The sequence below is a fragment of the Phlebotomus papatasi genome, chromosome 2 (assembly GCF_024763615.1).
Source record: "Phlebotomus papatasi isolate M1 chromosome 2, Ppap_2.1, whole genome shotgun sequence".
Classification (NCBI taxonomy): Eukaryota; Metazoa; Arthropoda; class Insecta; order Diptera; family Psychodidae; genus Phlebotomus; species Phlebotomus papatasi.
In genome coordinates, this window is record NC_077223.1 from 97,391,832 (window position 1) to 97,414,082 (window position 22,251).

At 34.7% G+C, this 22,251-nt stretch overlaps 2 protein-coding genes across 2 annotated transcripts in view; one reads left to right on the forward strand and one right to left on the reverse strand.

Annotated features, from left to right (window-relative positions):
• The window catches only part of LOC129801097 (titin-like), a 74,784-nt gene extending 60,163 nt beyond the window's left edge, over positions 1-14,621 (forward strand). Inside the window, exons 30-38 of the mRNA XM_055845858.1 lie at positions 66-387; positions 3,643-3,933; positions 4,480-4,754; positions 7,854-8,041; positions 8,102-8,390; positions 8,450-8,791; positions 9,542-9,818; positions 9,979-10,759; positions 14,267-14,621. Of these exons, the coding sequence (XP_055701833.1) occupies positions 66-387; positions 3,643-3,933; positions 4,480-4,754; positions 7,854-8,041; positions 8,102-8,390; positions 8,450-8,791; positions 9,542-9,818; positions 9,979-10,759; positions 14,267-14,484 (2,983 nt within the window). The 3' untranslated portion in view covers positions 14,485-14,621. The remainder of the gene's footprint in view (positions 1-65; positions 388-3,642; positions 3,934-4,479; positions 4,755-7,853; positions 8,042-8,101; positions 8,391-8,449; positions 8,792-9,541; positions 9,819-9,978; positions 10,760-14,266) is intronic.
• LOC129802591 (probable cytochrome P450 4aa1) lies at positions 14,509-20,094 on the reverse strand. The gene is made up of 5 exons (XM_055848531.1): positions 19,875-20,094; positions 18,308-18,479; positions 17,751-18,128; positions 17,618-17,681; positions 14,509-15,806 (listed from the first exon to the last, which is right to left on the reverse strand). The coding sequence occupies exons 1-5, from the start codon at positions 19,890-19,892 to the stop codon at positions 14,948-14,950; spliced, it is 1,491 nt and encodes a 496-aa protein (XP_055704506.1). The 5' UTR covers positions 19,893-20,094; the 3' UTR covers positions 14,509-14,947.
• Positions 20,095-22,251: the final 2,157 nt, after the last annotated feature.

Here is a 22,251-nt window from a genome sequence, read left to right on the forward strand (position 1 = left end):
CTATCTATTTATGGATGCAATTCTTGCATAAGCCGTCTCTGAATTTCTCACTGTTTGTCCAACAGATACATCGATCACGGAGATGGTCTATTGGTGCTTCGCATTGAAGATCCATTTGTGCTGGACTCTGGTGTCTATCGATGTGTTGTCACCTCATCGGTGGGAAAGTGTGAAACGTCCTGCCCAGTGATCGTCACAGAACTAGATGAGTCATCCAGTGCGTCAGAAGAGCAGCTTAAGCCACATTTCTCGAAGCAACCACTGCCAGTTGTGTCTCATCCAGGCGCCGAGGTGGCCTTCTCTGCGCGCATATCTCCACCTCAGTCGCGGATCTCGTGGTATCTCAATGGTCGTGAAATTGGACAAGACCCTTCAGCACATTTTCAGGTGAGTCAATTAAAAGAGAAATTGTCGGTATGTCGAACAAAAAATTGGGCGGAAAAAGAGACCAAAAGAGATAGAGTCTGAAGGCCATTAAACAAGTCTGCTGGTGATAAATACCATCAAACAATATGTATACTGTTTCGTTATGGAATTCCCTGACGTCAAATCACTTCTCTTTAACGTATCTTTTTTCTCAAATATACAATTACCGCCTTTCAGTGTAGTTGTTGAAAGTCTTCTTCGCCCAACTGAACATGGATCACTTCTGACGAAGGGCCTAATAAGTAGGCGAAATATTGCCTGTTGCTTCTATTACAAACGTACTTTATATCAAATCTTGCAACTAAAATTTAATATGTGCTAATCCGTGTTTAATGTATATATATTGAATTAAGAATTTTTAGAGTTAGCCCTAAGATGAGACAAAAGAGAGGCCAAGTTGTTAGAGATAGTGACTATGGACTTTCAGAATCCCTATCTCAGAAGTCGACTTATGGATCATTAATATGATCTTCAGTTTCCACTTTACTCTTTCCCACCAAACCATATTTTTGAGATTTCTCCAATTTTTGTATATTGAAATAACATTGTATCATTCCTAATAACGATTTTTCAAGGTCAAAAGTATAATATGCTGTAGAGATCATATTTCTCAATCAATTTATGCAAATTTCATGTTGTTGGGTAGGTTTTGAAATCCTTAACAAATTTAAAGCGATTTCAATCGATTATGATCCGATTTTAACTAGACCCGATTGTAGCAAGATTGCTACAGGTCTCATACTAGAACATACTTCATCGGTAGCTTCCCGAATTTGAGCCTCATTACCCATTCCAAGATAGCCACGAATCTAGCATGCTCTTCGCATCACTGGTGAAGACCAACTGAGGAGCCGATTCGATTGTGTCTTCGGAATAACTCGTCAATATCGTCGTATCGTAACTTGAAGTTAGCCGTCATTATAGCACCCCTTAAAGTTACCACCCCAGCTTAACAGTGATTGGTACCGTTGGCTTAGAAGAGTCTTCGTCAGGATGGGCTTTCTCCCGCCAACTCCTCCAGACTCAACAGTCCTACTACACGATACTCTTTCTGAAATTAAATTTATTACTCTTAGTTCTCTAAAGACGATTAGTGATCGCCGGGGATCCAAAAACAATTTGCTCCAACAATCTAAAGTACCCAAATAGCAATTTGGAGTAAGATTACCGTGGATGTATGTATTCTGGATTCCAAAATCGGGTCCTATGACGATCGTCAGAGAGTCGAATGACGGAAAGTGGGGAATAATATGACGGTAATTACGAAAGTCAATTGGCGTCATAATAACTCTGAAATTACTCGCTCACGACTAAAATATGACGCCGACTTCCAGTAACTTCCAATGTCCCTATAAAAAATCTTCCCCTCACTGGTTATATCTGAGGGGTAATTTAACTTGTCAAATGGCAAATAGAACTATTCAGTGCTGTAAATTCGCAAAGTAATTCATATTTTCGCGTGTTTTCTCAACAATATTATAGTACGCATTGACAGGAAAAGCTCTCCCGGTAAACATGTGTGTTATGAATTGAAAAAGTACAGTGCCGACAGGAATTAAGTGAAAATTAGGCAATTTTTGGCATGATAAACACACAAACATTTTTCTGTAAAATGAAATTTTGTGGTTCAGGAGTTTGCTCTAGTTTCTGTAGTGTCCTGTGATTAAAATTTTGTGTCGAAAAGACCTATTTAGTGAAAATTTTAAAAGATTTTTTTGTGTTGTTGCTATTCAGTTGGAAAATTTTCAACATGTCGGATGCCTCATTCAGCAAGAGTCGAATGACAAAAATCTTCGCAAATGCGAGTAGTGAATTAGAGAAAAAATGGAGAAATTTACATAGAACGTGGTAGAAAACGACATAAAATGTGATGAATTGTTGAGAAAATAGCGTCTACGGTAGTAGTGCAATACAAAGTGGTGAAGTGTACTTAACGTCTTCATTCAAAGTGCGTACGTCGATTTCCTACCTATGCGGTAGACAAGGACACATAATGCATTATTTTTGGCGCGTCAATTCTTGTACGGAAAGAGACCGTCGTTTTGAGTCGCTCTTGTTACCACATGGCAGAGTAAACTTTAGAACCGAAAAATAACGATATTATTACTAATTCAATCTTGAGTAATGCTCTCACCAAATTACGACGCTAATATTACTAATTTTTAAGATTCCAATTAGGAGTAATCTTTTGACCATTTCTTGTATACCAAAAGCCAGTCATTTTTGAGTCAGAGTAATTTTTTGCAGATTACCCTTCCCCAAGTAGTCGCGAGAATGAGTTTTTTCTTTTGATCACCACTAACCACAGACCTACTCGTCCTTAAAATCCTTAAAGTCTTAAACTATTTTTTTTTTCAGGCAAAAACGGTTCTGAGTGGGTAAATATTAAGCCATTATAACAGAGGTGTGCAAGAAACCGTTGAAACCGAATTAACGTCAAAATAAGTTTGTTATAGTAGCGTTTTGATCATTGACGTACATGTTTCTTTTGACGTTAATTCGGTTTCAACGGTTTCTTGCACACCTCTGCATTATAAGCTCAAAAAAATACTTTACGAAATGCTCAAACTCATGAACACGATACTAAATATCTCGAGTTCGATATTCCGCAATTCAAAGATACTACACCTCCCTTTATCAAGATTAAATTGAAGGGAGAATATAAATACAATTTATTCCTTACATGAAGTTATTTCGAAGCACAAAAATAAACCAAACTAATGGTATTTGCAATATCTGCTCAAAACCATATTTTTCATTGTGAGACGTATGTATTGATCTTATATTAATGTGTGATAAAACCACATAGAGCGGTAAGAGAATACCTTTCAACAATAACAGGTGAAAAATATAGGAATTTCCTCAGGTGGAAATAGTCGATGGTAACAAATTCATAAGTTCAGTCACGCTGCTTTTTTCGCTAGAGCCCACTTTCTCGGACTCTTCCTCAAACGGTTAACACACTAATTGATTGAAACGGTTTTAGCTAGATTAAAAAAAAATGTGAACTATTTTTGGAGTGCTCGTGAATCGTGTTGAAAGACAATCATCCCGCATTTTTAGCGAGAATGTTCTTGAGATATCAGGGCATTCTGGAGATTAGTGTGCGCTCAATTCAATGCTAATTTTGGTCTTTTATTTCACTTTAGAGTTTTGTGTCGGAAGGATTGGCAATTGATTTGTGTTTTTCCACTATTTGGACTCTTTTTGTTGTAGATTGAGGAACAGGAAGACGGCTTGAGTATTTTGCGGGTCATTGGGCTGAAGCACGATCACAGTGGGGAGATTAAGTGTGTGGCTCAGACGAAAGCTGACTGTGGCAGAAAGAGTGATACACAAGCTATTGTCTACACTAATCTAGCTGTTCTCCCAGAAATTCCACCAAGTATCTGTCCAGCTCATATTCTAAGTGGACCTCAGGACTGTACAACACTTATTGGTGGGAAGATTATTCTCGAGGCATTCTTTGCTGGTCATCCAGATCCAACAGTCAAGTGGATGAGAGCTGTAAGTTGCAATTTGAACTAAAATGCCGGTCACTTTTCCCTCCCAATTGATGTCAATACACCAATCAATTTCAATTAATTCGTCAATTAGTGTGGCACGATTATTAGATCTCAATGGGAAGTTGCACATCTGTTTGTTGTCTCCTCAATTTACTCAACTCTTTACTAATCATTCCCAATGTACCACATGATTCTTCACAACGATCGAAGCGTGTTAAGGCTGTAGCATTTCTCGGTGAGATCTTGAGACACATACAATTAGAAAGATCATCGATGTGGAACTTACAATTTCGAAGAAAAAATTCCATCGTACAAAATAGTAACAGAAATTATTAGGGAAAATTACACGGTACTAATAAGGTGATCCCGCCATAAATTTTAAAACATGTTCTTTAGGTACAAAGGAAAAAATTTACAAGTGAGAAATAAACACTTCAAGATCATACAATTGCCACGTGAATTCTTACTTTCAACCTCAATTTTCATATTGAATTTCACTTGGTCATGATTTAATTTATTGTATTCCGCGTCTCATTTTCATCCTCAGGGTCGTATCATATCTGAGACACCCAATAAAACCATGAAAACCACAAAGGGACAATCAGTGCTTGTGCTCACGGACATCACAGCCGATGACAGTGGAAAGTACACAGTGGAAGTGTCTAATGAGCATGGGTCTGATATTGCATCGGCATCCGTGGCCGTTGAGGGCCCTCCAGATCCACCGGGTGGACGTCCCAGTGTTTCCCAAGGGAATGACCGGGTTGCTATTGCATGGTGTGGACCTCCCTACGATGGTGGATGTATGCTAACAGGATTCAGGTGAGATTAATTACTATCCTATCTGTGTTATCACACTTGCACATTAAAATTTTAATATGATTTACATTAATTGTCGCTGGTGAAAGTCCAAATGTGTAATTTGTGTGTTTGAATCATTTTATAATCAAAATTTGATCCATTTATTGATTAAAAGGTAGACTTAGCCCTCAAAATTTGATATAAATTGATTTATAGCATTAATGCGAAAAATTAATGCGATTTTCTCTTTAATTTTTTAATGTGAAAAATATTTATGCTTTAGGTAAATTTAAACTTATTTTTGCATGCCAAGTTCACTTCTTTATCAATAAATAGAAAAACCCTAAATATTAAGTGACTCAAAGACACAAATAACATATTTGGACGCTCACAAGCGACAATTAATGTGAATCACATTAAAATTTTAATGTGCAAGTGTGATTTGATTACTTCAAATTAATTACAGTCCTAGTTTATGAGTTTGGATTTTAAAATCTCAATTTGAAAATGAAATTCCAAGAGACAGATAACACGATCAAAAGTAATGTGCATACAACATATATTGAAGATTTTTCATACAAATAAATTGTCGAAATGCAGACTTGCGGAACTTAATGTGAAAGTAAGGACCTTGACAGACCTGAGTATTAGCCGAGAGACGGCTTAGCGTAATTATACTCGACATAATAGTTAAACTTCATTTCCATCATTTTCCACTAAGTCGTCTCTCGGCTTAAGTCGTAAATGTGTCTAGGGCATAAACGAAATAACTGTGGGGACTAGATCTAAATTTCATTCTTTCTCACTATAATACTAAACACGTGTTTACAAAACAAAAGTTATTATGAGTTGGACACTAATCCAAAACTTTATATAAGAAATTAGGACAGTCCTATGAAGTTATTTTACAAATTTTTATTATTCAATATCGGTTTAAGTAATTATTTTTCAAGAGTAAAGTGCTCAATCAACATTGAGTTTTCGGGACTTCAAATTATTTTCCAATTTTTTTTAGATAAAAAAAGAATGCGAATGATTAATTTAAAAAAAGAAAGCAAAATGTCCCAGGCTTTACGAAATGATCAAAGTCATGACTTAGATGCTATACCTAAAAAGTATTTTCGCATGATTTACCGTTCTCGGTTCTCAATCGATTTAAACCGATCCCTACATTATTCAAAAGATCTCCCAAAATAGCTTAGGAGTAATAAAATTGGTTTTGGATAAACATTAGTTATCGATTATGAACCGATTCATTACTTGTAAGAATAAACCGGCGTTAATTGCAATCAGCAATAGAGAAATCCGAAAGTCGTCGGGAAAAGACAATCACTCAGGGAAACACATCAACTATCTCCAAAGCTTTCGGTTTGGAGACCGAACCGAAAGCTTTGGAGATATTTGATGTGATTCCCTGAGTTATTGTCTCTTCCCGACGATTTCCAGATTTCCCTATTGTCGATTCATTACTGATTTAAAACCGATTGGAACCGGTTCAGACTTGTCAGAAATTCCAATACCTTACCAACGAGCCTAAATATGATACCATTTGATTGAGAAATGCGATATCTAGAGCCTTTAAAATCTTAGATCTTGAAAAATCGTTATTAGGAATAATTCAACGGGACCCAAAGAGCATTTTCTGACCAATTCGAAAATTTGACAAAATATTGTCGAAATACGCTCGACAGACTCAGAGATTTCGATTTAATTTCGACGATTTGGCCAAGCTTTGCTTATTGGGGATTTTCGTATAGGAACGAAATGTCCGCCCGGATAATCTCTAAACATATCTAAAAAGTGAAAAAAAAAATCGCACGACGCGTTTTCGAGCAATCCCAAAAAACATGATTTTGGAGGAGAAGGTGAGAAATGGGGCGGGGCATGTTCACAATTCCAAGATCGATTTATGGGGAGGTCCACCGAAGATCCTGAGTCTCTATTTCCAAACGTTTGTTCTCTGGAGGTAGCAACGACCGGATGCACGAACCGAGGATAAGCAGAATAATGCCAAAAAACTCTATAAAAAAACTTAATATTGAAATAAATATAATTGTTAGGGGTTATTAGAATTAATTTGACTTTTAAAAATTAATGCTTTTTCGAATTGTAGAGAATTATTAAAAATTCAAATTTACAGAATTTATATAAAGCTTCAAGTGATGATTATTACTTTTTAGAAATGTGAATATCTTTCAAATTGAAAATCAAATTTTGAAAATCAAAAGATCTGTTATCGAGATATTCATTTCTCACGTAGGGAAGAGTGGGGCACTTTCACGCAGCTAGACTTTATTCAGGACACATATGCTAAACAAGTATGAGCCATATTCAAACGAACTGTTTCGTTAGTTTCTTTTGTGTATTGTCTATCTGAAAATATACAGGACAATTCTTAAATAATTTATTTCTCGTCCTAAAAATCTTTATTTTTGAATGTAATGCATGCGTGAAGCTACCCCACTACCGCTACAAAACTTTAAAAAAAGCGCACATATGCATAAAAGATCAAAAACAATGTTTACGAAGTCTTCAATATAATAATAATGGGCCCCGGTCAAAATCCCGAAAGCCAAAATCCCAAAGCCCAAAATCCTGAACGCCAAAATCCTGAAAGCCAAAATCCCGAAAAGGCCAAAATCGCGAAAGCCAAAATCCCGAACGCCAAAATCCTCAATTCTTAAAAGCGTCATAGCTACTCCCACGATTGTACCCGCGCTTTCTGGAGGCAAAGGAAAATCTTCTGTGACTTGGGAAATTATTCTAAACATTTTCCTCCATATAATTTCATCCCTATCAGGATTTTGAACATTCGGGATTTTGGCCTTTTCGGGATTTTGGCGTTTGGGATTTTGTCTTTCGGGATTTTGGCTTTTGGGATTTTGGCTGCGACTGATAATAATGATAGTGATCATTATAATTGTTATTAAAAAATATTAGTAATAATACCTACCATTGTTTTTTTGTTTTTGTTTTTCAATTTCTAATGTTTTGTATTACAGAGACTATAATTTGTTACTTATATAGAATTTTTATTTTTCAAAGTTTATTATATATAATACACTTACTCCTTGTCAATAAATAAAGTTTTCTAACTCTTCATTTTTTGTCTGTTTGTAGCATTGAAATGCAGGAAGGTGAAGGTGAATGGAAGGAAGTGGCTCAAGTTGTGGATTCCTTAGCACACACTCTGAAAGATCTGACTCCTGGACTGAGGTATAGATTTCGTGTTCGTGCCGAAAATACTCATGGGAAGAGTGAACCCAGTCTGTCCAGCGATGAAATCCTCATTTATTCTTCAGATTCAGGTACAAAACCTCCTGAAAACTTAAAGATAAACAATTGCTAAAGTTTTTTTGCATTTTCAGAAGCCGAAAAACACCAAGTTGATGTTGAAGTTGCTTCTGGTGGTGACTTCAAAAGCCGATTCGAGATGCTCGAGGAATTGGGCAAAGGTCGTTTTGGAGTAGTGTACAAAGTCATAGAACGAGATACTAACCGAACCCTGGCAGCCAAAGTGATAAAATGTATCAAATCGAAAGATCGAATTAAGGTTCAAGAAGAGATCTCCATTATGAATTCACTGAAGCATCCGAAACTCCTGCAATTAGCCGCCACCTTCGAGACTACCAAAGAAATTATTATGGTGATGGAATAGTAAGTGTATCTTTATCTTATTTTGTGTCATTATGGAGATACAATTAGATTTCTTGCAGTATAACTGGTGGTGAGCTCTTTGAAAGGGTTGTTGCTGATGACTTCACCCTCACCGAGAGGGATTGCATTTTGTTCCTCAGGCAAATCTGCGAAGGAGTGAGCTACATGCATGAAAAGTGTGTGGTTCATCTTGACCTAAAACCGGAAAATATTATGTGTCACACGAGAAATAGCCACCAGATTAAAATAATTGATTTTGGTCTGGCACAGAGGCTTACTGATAATACTCCCGTTCGTGTCTTATTCGGAACACCCGAATTCATACCTCCAGAGATCATTAACTACGAACCCATAGGATTCCAATCCGATATGTGGAGCGTTGGAGTTATTTGCTACGTTCTGTAAGTTCCATTCAGCTCTTCAAATTAAATAAAATTCTTTTTATTCATAAATTATCGGGTAAACTTTGAAATTAATTGATAATAATCCTCTGTCAAAATTCAAAGTCAAACTAACAGTGATTTAACGGTGTTATCACACTTGTACATTAAAATTTTAATGTGATTCACATTAATTGTCACTTGTGAGCGTCCAAATATGTTATTTGTGTCTTTGAGTCACTTAATATTTGGGGTTTTTCTATTTATTGATAAAGAAGTGGATTTGACCTGCAAAAATAAGTTTAAATTTACCTAAAGCATAGATATTTTTCACATTAAAAAATTAAAGAGAAAATCGCATTAATTTTTCGCATTAATGCTATAAATCAATTTATATCAAATTTTGCGGGCCAAGTCTACCTTTTTATCAACAAATAGATCAAATTTTGAATACAAAATAATTCAAACACACAAATTACACATTTGGACTCTTACCAACGACAATTAATGTGAATCATATTAAAATTTTAATGTGCAAGTGTGATAGCACAGTAACAGACCTATTTTGTCTTTCATCATAAACTTTAAAGAAAGCCCAAATTATACATTCACTTAGAGGGCACGAGGCTACATTAAAATAAAGACATAAAAAAACTCTTTTAGTATAATTACCTTAAATTGCTATAATTTATTGAGATAATAAAAACTGAGTCGCTTATTAATTTCATCATAAAGAATATCATTTACTCACAATTTGACTTTCTCCTTCAGTTTATCGGGTTTATCACCATTTATGGGTGATTCGGACGTGGATACATTCTCCAATATTACGAGAGCTGACTATGACTTCGAGGACGAGGCATTCGATGCTGTGTCCCAAGACGCCAAAGAATTCATCTCGGGGCTTTTGATCCATCGCAAGGAGGATCGTTTAACAGCTGAAGAGTGCCTCAATTCCAAATGGTTGTCTCTCGAGAACGATAACATGAGCAATGTTAAGCTCAGCACTGATAAACTCAAAAAGTTCATAATTCGCAGAAAATGGCAGGTAAGTTTCGTTTGAAGCTGTTCAAATACCTTTTGCTGTTTTTTTTTTTACTTAGCAAGAGAATTAAGTGTTTTCTTTATGGTTCTTTTGCCTCTTTAACTGCATGTTTGTGTCTTTTTTTTTGTTTGAATATTTTCTCGATGTTGTGAAAATAAAACAGAAAACTGGTAATGCTATAAGAGCTCTTGGACGAATGGCAACTCTGTCTGCCAATTCCCGAAGGAATTCAGCTGCTTCTTCAGCACCAAATAGTCCTAGACCATCAATTTCTGGAAATATTTTGGCCTCCCTGACAACCCATATGTCTTCGGTGAATGAAGAAGTAGATGATATTGAGGAAAAGGCTTCAAAGGTTCACTTCAGCAATGATCAGAAGAAAAGACCTAATGGAGTGAAAGATCGCTCCTGCAGCGAAAGAAGTGACTCAGGCTTCAGTGAATGCTCAACTAATTGTGGTTGCACTCAATCTGCATCCAATAAACTCCAAATAATCTTTGACATTGATGACAATGAAGATGATTTGCATGCAGAAAACTCAGGAGGATTCTCCCATGAAGTGCTCGCATCGAAACTGGAAAAGATTGCTGAACAGCAGAAAGAAGATAGTTGCAATACGAAAAGCGATATTAGTGAAAAATCCTCAGCAACTCCAGTTTCACCACCACCAAATCTTAGTCCTCTCAATGATCTGGAATATGATATAAAGCGATTCAATTTGACAAACTCCATACAGACAAGAAAGAAATCTCTGGAGAGTAGCATGAGGAAGGATTCAACACCTCAGCTATCAGTCCCATTAATCCATATCAGTCCAGAGAAAAAGGTATCGCATCTGAAGGAGAAGTTCGACGCGAAGGCAAGTAAGAAGAATAGTCCACGGACAAGAAGTCCCAATAGTCGTGTTTTTGCAAAGAATACCGCAGGAGAATCTTCAAAGACTGGTAAGATTTTAAGGCGTTGCTTTACAAAAATGTTCACCATACAAAAAATACTCTTATTTTGCAAAAAGATTTGAATTGGTATTGAACAGTTTGACTTTTCAACCTTTCCGAAACCTTATAATTCCATTAGTGGGAGAGACCAAAAACATTAGAGGAAGTATTTCACGCTTCAGGGAGAAACCATAATCCTTAATAAATCTGATCCATCTGACCTATCTATGGCAATATATTTCAATGCTACCGTAGTGGAAATAAGTATAATTCCACCCATTAATCCTTAACGCTTTAACGATGAGACACATTTTACGGACTGAAAATCAACAATAAAAATTAAACTGAGAAACATAATCAATCATAAGTCTTACATCTAACCTTGGAAAGTCCAACAGAGTCTGATTCGGTGTATTTTGTGCTTCTATGAACAATAGGGACAAAAATAGCCCAAAAATTTAAGTAATTTTTCTGACAATGCCAATGAATAATATTTTTCGCTTTAATGAAAATATTATGTATGAGTATTATAGTTTTTATTTCCAAAAGGGTTTTGCTTAAAAAAAAATTGGAAATATCAAAAATAAATAAAATCAATTATGAATTTGAGAAATTAAAAATTCACCATTATTGAGCTTAAATATTTACTACATATCAAATAGCTAGAGACTTGCAAAAAATATTGTAGATTCATTTAACCTTGTAGTTTTCAATAATGTGCAGACATAACAAAAAAAAAATAACTTTAGGTAGTCAGGAAAAATTATTTTCTTTATGAGACACTGGTGTTCCAATCGTCCATAAAGGGTTAAAGAAACTCAACAGAAAAAGAAGTGTCGAAAAAAATTCATACGTAGACCATAACGTCCTTTCATGCCAACATAAAAAATCGACATTTTGATTTTTCATTCTAAGTATTTTTAGAAATATAATAGACTTTTGTTTTTTAGGGTGGAAATAAATATAATTCCACTCAATAAATTGAGCGCTAGGGTATTTATTTTTGACCAAATTTAGGTTAATATCTTTTAATAATTTCATTTTTAACTATGATTAATAAATTAAGTTCAATTTTCTGAAGTTTTGCATTAGATAGATAGATTGTATAGGGAGCATGGTACGATCTGTGGGCTGCAGACACCTAGGCTCTATTTGAGCCCCTTATGTCTACCCAACAAACCTTACTCCAATTCTTTTAAAACGTGGCTGAACTGCAGAATATCCTGAGCTGCCGCTCTTTTGATATCCCCCAGTGTCAGCACTTCTTTCTTAAAGATCTGAATTCTCTGGCTTGAGAATTTGGAACAATAACATAAAATGTGTTCTACTGTTTCCAGACTCTCTCCACAACCCCTGCAAGCTGAGGTAACGTCCACACCCAACTTTGCAAGATGTGAATTTAGCCAGTGTCCTGTGTAAATTCCTATAATAACCCTCAAGTTCCCCCTGTTAAGATTTAACAAGAGTTCAGATCTATTTAAATCTAATCCATCTATTACGGATTTCGCGAAACTACAGCCTTTTACGTTATTCCAAAGTGCTGTATGCTCTATTCCTGTAATATATTGGAAGTAATCTTTCCGTAATTCTTTCTCAACTCCCAAGACTGGTTCAGGGCCTATAAAGTCCTGATATACACCAATCTTCGCGAGTTTATCTGCTATTTCATTTCCTATAATATCGTTATGGCCAGGACACCACAGAAGAATAATATTATTATTCTCTGCTAATCTACAAAGATTAGTCCTGATCTCTTTAACAATTTTAGATGTTATAATACCCTGATATGGCGAAGAAAGTGCCTTTTTGCTATCAGAGATAAAATAAATATTTTTTCCTGTGGGATTTTCGTTCATTAACATATTCGTTGCAATCAGAATAGCTCCTACTTCTGCCAAGAAAACTGTTGCGAACCTTCCCATAGAAAAATAAAATTCATCACCTGTATCTAATCGAAATAAACCTCCTCCAGCTCTCTCCCCTTGCACTGACCCGTCTGTGAAGATTTTAATGTCATCTTCACCTGTTACTGACGACAGTGCAACCTAGTCATTTTTCTTAGTTCCTAAAATCCATCCCCATCAAGACTTTAATTTTTCCCTTATTTTTGTTTATTAAATATTTTTCCTACGATATTTCGTTAAAAATTAATGCAAAACTTTAGAAAATGGAACTTAATTTATTAATCATAGTTAAAAATGAAATTATTAAAAGATATTAACCTAAATTTGGTCAAAAATAAATACCCTAGCGCTCAATTTATTGAGTGGAATTATATTTATTTCCACCCTAAAAAACAAAATTTTATTATATTTCTAAAAATACTTAGAATAAAAAATCAAACTGTCGATTTTTTATGTTCGCATGAAAGAACGTTATGGTCTACGTATGAATTTTTTTCGAGACTTCTTTTTTTGTTAAGTTTCTTTAAGGATTAATGGGTGGAATTATACTTATTTTCACCACTGTAGTTTTTAGTCACACTCAAAAAAAAGGTCAGATTCATTAGAGGAATACGGGAATAATATGAAATGCTTGAATCTTGAAATCATTTCCCCACCTGTTAAAGAAAAAGTTTTAAAACCAAATAAGAAAGCAATCTAAGGATGAGATAATTTAATGTAGGTAAAAGCGTGCTACCTTCGGATGATTTATGTTTCGCACAAATCTTTTTTTTTTTTCAATGTGTTATAAATGAATTTGGCCCAAAATAATATTATATTTTAATAGCTAGTCCAATGCCTCAAATTTTCAGAAAAGAGCTTTGGGTGAAATCCATAAGGAACATAGCGAAGAAATTGAATTGTCCTAAGCTTGAGTCGTTCGAATGCAGCGCGCTTTCCCCTATTGACGAGAAGTGAATTTGATAATCTATTTTCGTTATTTATTAAATTAAATTAAATTAATGAAATTAAATTAATAAGTCAAGTGAACTCTAACCTCGATTATCCTCTCCTAATTTTGAACAATTTCCGGCAACACTTTTAATGATATTTTGTTGGTTCACGAGGAAAACTTTCTTTGGATTCGCGATATATTTCTTTAGTAATTGCCACATTATTCTTTTTAAAAGCCACAATTTGCTATATACAAATAATTTAGAAAGTTTATATGTTTAAATATTTGAAATATTATGTATAACTGTGTGGAATCTAGGTCTGTATACTTAAACAATGTTAATAGAAATGGTATCGGAAATACAGTGTTAAATTTTGACTCAGAAATGAGGAATATTATAAAAGAACTGTAAATGGTGTAACATATTTAGTGAATGGAATATTTTACGCTCGATTTCAATTGAAAATTGATCTACCTCTAAAAAACTTGGCAAAACTTCATGAAAGGTTTAAGTTTAAAGCTATCTTTTTGCAAAATAAAGGATGCACAAAACTTGTAAAATTGTGAAAAATATTTTATTTTTATTTCTTGTTGAAACTTTCAATTACCGCTTCAGATGTTTATAAAGCTCAATCTTTTGCCATTGAGATGAAATAAAAGCTTGAATTTTCCGTGCAGATCTCACAAATCGACTTGCAACAAACACTCCAAGTCCTAGCCGAAAGACGGGTGGGCTAAGTGCCCGCGTGAAGGAAGTAACGGAGCGCCTTTCAGCGCCCAAAAGGACCCCCGAGCAGTCATTTAGACCAAATACGACAAACTCAGTGAGAACGACTAAGAAACTCACCCTCTCGCACGAGAGCTTCAAGAAAGCTTCAGCCTTCTGGAAGTCCTAGTCACACGAATAAGATATTGCAATGTCCTTTTTTCTATGTCCTGTATTTTATTCACCATTTTTTTAAGTGTTACAGTTTCGTTCTTTTGTCTGACAAAAAAATCTAAAAGAGTAAAATATATGATGATTTTTTCTCTACTGAGTGATTCTTTTTTAGGAAGGAAAACCCTTCAACATTCAATGGCACTATAAAATTCCATTCAATCTATCAGTTCCTTAGAGAATCCCCGTCCAAAATTCTGTGCATTTCTTGATTCTTGCTTCTTATCCCTCAGCATATAATTTTTAAATTTAAAATGTAGAGCTTTTGTCGAAACTACACAATAAGTTATAACTGCAAATAAGTTACAGTTCACAAATTATTCATAGTTTGCAAATAAAAACAAACATTTAAAAAAAAATGTGTGAAAATGTTCTTATTGGACTTTTAAGGGGAAGAAATGGAGGTCTCATTTGAAACAGAGTCAGATCTTATCTCGCCTCTCCATTCGGATCCACAGTCCACCAGTAGCTCTGAGAGTTACTCGGAAGGAGGGTTTGATGTCCTGCTTTCCAGCCACAGGATGCAGTGTAAAGTGCCTCAGGATCTTTGAGATGATGGTTTTCATTTCGAGGATGGCAAATTTATGTCCTATACAGTTCCGTGGACCCGCACTGAAGGGCAAGAAAGCGTAGGGATTTCGTTTTTCAACCTCTTCAGGCAGGAATCGATCTGGATCGAATTTCTCGGGATCCGGATAGATGTAGGGAAGCCGATGAATGGCATAGGGAACAATGAAGATGTGACTTCCAGCAATGAGATTGTGCTCTCCAACGCGTACGTCCTCACCAAGTCTCCTGGCCAGAAGCGGTACACTGGGATATAACCTAAGAGTCTCTTTGATACACTGCTCAAGATACCGCATCTCCCTCAAATCTTTCATGGTTGGAGCACGAGTATCCCCATCGAAGATGGTATCAATCTCCTCAATGCATTTCTTCTGGCATTCAGGATTCTGAGCCAGCATGAAGAAAGTGAAAGCGACAGCAGCTCCAACTGAATCCTGACCAGCCAACATGAATGTACAAGCCTCATTGATGATGTCTTCTTCCGTGAATTCTGGTACTTGGTCGGATATATCGATAAGGTAGTCCAGCAAGCACTTCCTTTCACCAAGATTGCCAGTTCGCTTAGCTTCCCTTCGGATCTGGATCATTTTGCGTGTGAAGTTATCCAATTGTTTCTTCTGGTTCAGTTCGGATGCTGCCGTATCTGTCATTTTGTACACCCAATTGAGCAGAAGCCATGGACGGATCACGCGGTATGGCATCACGACTTTTCCTCTGAAATTCAACGAAAATTTTCATCAATTTCAAAATCAATCAAATTTTAATTCAATACAAGTTTATTCCATTATTTTGAATATTTCGAATTTTTCGATACATGATAATTGCCCAAAAATGCCTTATTTAAAGTACTTTGGATTCATTTGAAACTTTTAACCATAATGTTATTAAAGTCACACTCTTGTAGACAAGAAACACCAATGTTAATTTCGTAACTCTTTGTCAACCAATAATCAATATTAAACTAAAAATGTACGGGCACTCCAAGACAAATAGTTGAAAAAAGAATTGTGCGATTTGTTTCTAAGCGCTTTTGATAGAAGAAAAATTTGCATTACAAAAGATATACCAATAACATAAAAAGCTTCAGAATGATTCTTCAACATTTTTGGCTAATTTAGCAGTAACCAACTAAATAAATACCTATGTGTTTTTTCCCGTCCTCTCTTCTTCTTTGGTCAAATTGTATAAATTTCCCATAGAAGCCTTCTTTGCACAAAACAATCCTTAATCAAATAAAGTTCGAGAAAAGAAGTGACTCTTAAAACAATAAATGTCGGAATAATTTTTGTAAAGATAAGAACATCGAAATGAACATCGTATGTACAAACAACTTCATGACAATTAGCACTTCAATTTTCATAATACATATCTTTGCAAAAAATATAATTATTGACCTTTTTTAACATATTTCTGTTTTCTCTGATCAGAACATGCAAATTCATATGTCTTCACCTTGATCTTGAATTTGAAATCTCGAGTTAACTGGAGAATTTGTGACCTTTGCAAGTATTGTACATTGATTTAATTGTTTTACTCGAAATAAATCGAAAAGAAAACATCCGGTAGAGGAAATCACTGGTAAGTGACAATATTCTACGCTTGAAGACTACCCAAAGTCTCTCTAATAGCCAATTTACAATGTTATGCCTTTTTATTCAAGTATAGACTTAACTTAAAAATCTATGAAATTGCCTAAGAGCACTTACCTTCACAGTAAATTGGACTTGATTAGCAACACACAAGTTGTACCATTTGATCTTCTCCCACAAAAAGTTCATTAAGTCAATAGAATCATTGAACTCCTTAAGAAATCTTTCACTTTATATTCCCAGGAGATGCAATAGATGCAAAAGTTCAAGACTAATGCATAATTTACTTTATAAATAATTGACAATTATCGTCAATTAATAGCTCAAACAAATGCTAAATATATTCAGATTCTGTTACATACAGATTTTTAGACACTTTATTATTATTATTTTATTTATATATACATTATTTATAGGTGCCCATAATGACGTGTTCTTTAACATAGAATTCTTAGTATTTATTAGAACTTTTAAAAAGACTTTGATACTTTCATTTCCTGACATGTCGAATATTCTTTAGAAGATGCTAATTAAACAAACAAAAAGTTTTCTTTAAAATATTGTTTTCATAAGAACAATGTTAAGTTCCAATTCAATATCAATGAAGAATATATATATTTTCATTTTTAAATTTTGTTGCCTTTTTTAATAATCAAGTTTTGTACTGATTAAATTCAAAATCTAAGTTATGGTGTAATGATCAGTAATAATTGTCAAATCCGTATGGAAAGATGAAAAAAATTAAGTTTCTCAAATAAAAATTTGAGAATTAAAAATTGAGAACAGTTTACAGCGCCATTAGCGGAATATTTTTTCTCGCTTGTGGCGCTAATGATTTAGAGGAGAAAAATATAGTACAAAATCATTCAGAAATTGAAAAAAATTCTTATCTATTCATCTTAAAATCTTTTCAAAATATGTTATTTTAATACTCACTGTCTAAAAGGGGATTTTTCCATCTCTTTGTCTTCTCGGAACACTGGAACACCAAGTACCGCCTCTACAAAACAACATATAAGTAATAGTGTGAACTATTTGTATTAGCAGACTACCAGAAATGTTAGCTCACCGTTGAGAATATCCAGAACGCAGTTGTTCACAAAATCTGTAATGTTTATCTCACCCTCGGCAGCTTTAAATTTATCCAGTAAACACTGGGAGCTATCGTTGAAGGTTCCAATGAATTTCTCGAGGATGTTGAGATGAAAGCTGGGCTGAATGAGCTTTCTGTGGACACTCCATTTATCTCCGCTACTCGTAATCAGACCATTCCCGAGGAAGTTATGCATGAGCTTGTAGAAAAAACCTTTGTCAGTATGTTTCCGAGAGGAAAGAATTATTTGCAAATCGTGCGGATCCAGTACTACGAAAGCTGGAAATATGCACCCCCAAAGACGGATAAGTGTGCCATATAGGGAGAATGCCTTAGCTGCATCATTGACCATAACTAGAAAAGTGAGAAGAGTCATGCAAAGATACCAAATTAAACATAACACGTTAATTGTAATAATTTCTGCATTGACTATTGACACTACCCTTGTGACGAACTCTAATGAGTGATTGCATAATTTATGTGATTGTCAACAGTGCTTCTCGGAAACATAAATTTCATCATGTGACACTCACCATTCTTGTCGCCGACCATCAAGATGTTGCCGATAAAGGGTACCGCCGGGGGTCCAGGGAGCTTTAGGGCAACAAGCAAAAGCTTCAGGTAGCCAGACAGAGCATAGATGAGGCTGCCGGCAACGATGAGGGACAAGTAGCTGAGTAACTCCAGATTGTAGGCACGATCTAACTGCAGAAGAACAATTAGAAAAAAACAAAAGACTTCAACGTCAAAACAACGAACCCAAACTCATGCTCAAATACTTTGGAGGTGTGAAAGAATGGAGTGAAACTGAAGGTGACCATTGTACGATAATGCCGTGATTTGAATAGATACAAATTCAATACAATAAGATGGCGGTGGACGTAAACCTTATTTGTAATTTGAATTTTAATATCATTCAATCATTTTCAATTGAAAATTATTGAACTTAAAAATTGATTTTCTGAAAAGTTAGCATTTACCACACTCACTTACATAAGCGGCGCTTTAGTATCCCATCACACGTTTCGAGCTTTTAATTGATTTATTTTAAAGAGCTGCCTAATAACTTTTGTCAAAATCACCCTAATAAATTAAGTGTCACGGGTTGTGTTAGAATTTAAAACTTTTAAACTGAAAATTTATTCAATGTCTTTCAAAAACATCGGGCTTTCCACAAAAAATACACTTCACAATAATTTAGCTTTGCTTAGTAGAACAGCTTATCCCTTGGCTTAAGAAGTAATTGGTCACTCTAAGCCTAAGCATGAAAATCTAAAAAATAACAATGTATCTCTTATTAAATCTCAATCACAAATCCAAGATGTTCTTTTCACTCAATTGAAACTTTCGGACAACTTTCGTTAAGTGAACAATTTAATTATTTCCTTCCTGACAATTCACTCTTGGGGGTTTTAATGAAAACGGCAAAAGTTGATAATTCTACATAGAACTTCCAATGAAATAATTGCAAGAAAATAAAGGCAAAATCCGTTCTATTTCGATTCATTTATTTGCGGCAAATTATGAGTGAGGCCAAGGTCCCAGATGAACTATATAGTGCCAATATGTCGACGACACTAAACAAAAGTTTTAATGATATTTTTTTAACACATCTTCGCAGATATTTAATTTTATCAATTTTCCTAGTATACCCCAAAACTTTAATTACTTAATTAATTAATTAAAATATATTTGACACTTATCTTGAGTCACAAGCACAATTGTTCAGGGTAAAGCTTTTTGCGTGCAATTTTCACTAAGATCTCAGAAAGAAAACGTCCACCAAGCTTGAACTATCGAATCGAACTGGCAAGAAGCTCAATTGATTTGCATCAATTTCTATTCAATACGAATTTTCTACCACAAATACTGACTGTAGATGATCAAATTTAGTTGATATTACGATAGCAAATAATATTGCTTAATACATTTTAACAGTGACACTGTCAAGCTCCTTTTGGTTGTGGGTGGTGCAACAGCATTATCTACACTTTGTTCACATTTGAATAGAAATCCAATCGCGCGAGATTAATCAATTTCACTAGAAGAACATTCTTTCACACAATTGATGTCTTCGGAAAATCAGGAACATCTTCTTACCGTTTTATGAACCACCATTGTGATTATTTTTTGAATATTCCTCTTAAAGAAAGCTTTTGCACTCAGGGAAAATCCTTAATCCCTTTCTTCCTTGGTTCAGGCAGAGCCACAATTACTAAAAACACCATTCAAAAATTCAATTGGAAAAATCACTGCAATTTTTTAACACTTTTCCATCGACGTTTCTCTTTGGTGGTTCAGTTAATGAGCAAATGGAAACACAAAAACCAAAGTTCTTCCTTTTATATTATTTCACCTGAGGCAGTAGTAACAACAGGTGGGGCAAGAATTATCATTATGTTTAATATGACAGATCAACAGAATCTTTATGTATTTATTCTAAGATGGTCCATTGATAATCCCCAGCAAATTGACATTCTCACTTTAGAGAAGTTTATGTCCATATTGAAAAGTTATTCCTACACGGGCGTAGGGAATTTGCTTCAATATGTACATAAATTTATTTATTCATTTAGTCACTTGATGAAATTATCCTCCTTCACTGGTAAATTTTTCAACATACCCCATGTACATTATCAACGGGAAAATAATGTTTTTCTTAGCATATTCATACTTCTAACAAAAAAGCGCAACTCTCGACTATTTGCTCGGAGATAATAGAATTCATAAAGAACTTCAAGAAAAAAATACATTTTAATATGTAAATAATTTTACAATTTTCGGAAATTCATCTGACGGTAATTATCTTTTTTCCATAGATTTCTTTGTTTTTAATCTTCGAAAATCTTATGGACTTGGAATTAGATTGCAAGACCTAAAGAAATTAAACTGAATTAACAGGGGATATTGAAGCAATATTGCACACAGGATAATTTTAAACACTGAAATGTCTTTAATTATATTTATGTTAAATTTCAGAGGACGAAACTGACGAAAAGTATACGAATTTATAGATAGTTTAGGGATCCTTGTCGAGTAATATAAATAGTGTTATAAATAAATAGTCGACTTAAGTCTAAGTGTACACATAAAATTCAGTGTTTAAAACTACCCCGTGTTTACTACTGCCCCAGTTTCCCATAAGTTTCAGTTGTTTCGCTCCTAAAATATTTCAGACCACATTTCCTTCAAAAGACATTGCCGATGATAATTATTTTTTTAGAGAAAATACTTTAAAATATATCACATGGATATAGTATTATGCAAGTCTTCCTTGTCTACCATTGAAAGCTAATTTCTGAAATAATTTTTGAAATACTCCTAAATGTGTGCAAATATTTTACGCGATAAATTTGAAATGTACCTAATAGGGTAAGTGTGCCAAATTTCGGCATAGTTGCAAATAAGCACTAAAGATTTAAGTTTGAAATGCAATATTTTTAATTCATATTGATATTTTTTGTTACTTCCTTTTCGGGAGGGTTGTGTGGAACCTTGAAAACTAGTTCATCATCTTTGTTTTCTCTAAATCACTTTCTAAAATATTGAAAAATTAATAAAAATGTGGACATTGGTTTGGGTAGTATTCCGGCCACTTTCAGTGTAATACCGGCCACCTTGTTTGTAACCAACTTTTGTGAAGCAACGGAAAAAAAATTTCAAAACGTGTTATGGAACGAGTTTGATATTTAGTTTAATACGTTTATATGACCCATAAGCCCTGAGATCTTCCGTGTAATTTGTCCTGAAGGCCTGAAAAGTAGCATCTCAAATTTACGCGCAGATTACCGAAGCAATTTGCCGTTTCTGAACTCTTCCAAGGTCTCTTCCACATCATCTTTTTCATAGAAGGGATTGTCTTTTTCTCTGGACATTGTAGAACTCAGAAATTGAAAAAAAAAACATAAAATGAATAAGAAATTTAGGAAAGCAAAAGATGTTGCCGGAATAGGCAACATTACCTCACCGGAGAGACGCTTACAAAGTATCTCGACGCTTACAAACACTCTTACAAAGTAGGTCGAAATTACACTCAAAGTTGCCGAAATTAGAAGCTGACCGAAATTTGGCACACTTACCCTAGAGACCGTTGGATATGAAAAAAATATCCTGAGAAATTTATTAATATTTTGTGTATATCACGGCGCCCTTGTAACTTATTCGAGAGAAATCTCCAGAGCTTATGCAAATTTTCTGTCTATATAAAGCCATTTCGACCAGAAAATGTGCATAAATTCCAGAATCCCATGTAGCGGCATTTAAATGTTGAAGTTTACTTAAATATTAGTAATAATGATCAAAAGGTCAATTTAACCTTTCTCGGTAGGTTTATTGTTACATCACTTATACCCTTATACTGTGATTCCATGAAATACAAATGATGTAGAAAGTCTTAGCACTTTGTGAGAGCTTTCATTTGCGCGCTCACCCGGAAAATTCGATCAAGTAGAATCGGAGATATTACAGTTTGAATTTC

Coding starts and splice junctions, on each gene's coding strand:
- LOC129802591 (XM_055848531.1), bottom strand. Junction 17,682..17,750: donor CGTTCTGGATATTCTCAACG/GTGAGCTAACAT, acceptor GTTGTTTTGTAG/AGGCGGTACTTGGTGTTCCA. Junction 15,807..17,617: donor GAAAAATCCCCTTTTAGACA/GTGAGTATTAAA, acceptor GTTGAATTTCAG/AGGAAAAGTCGTGATGCCAT.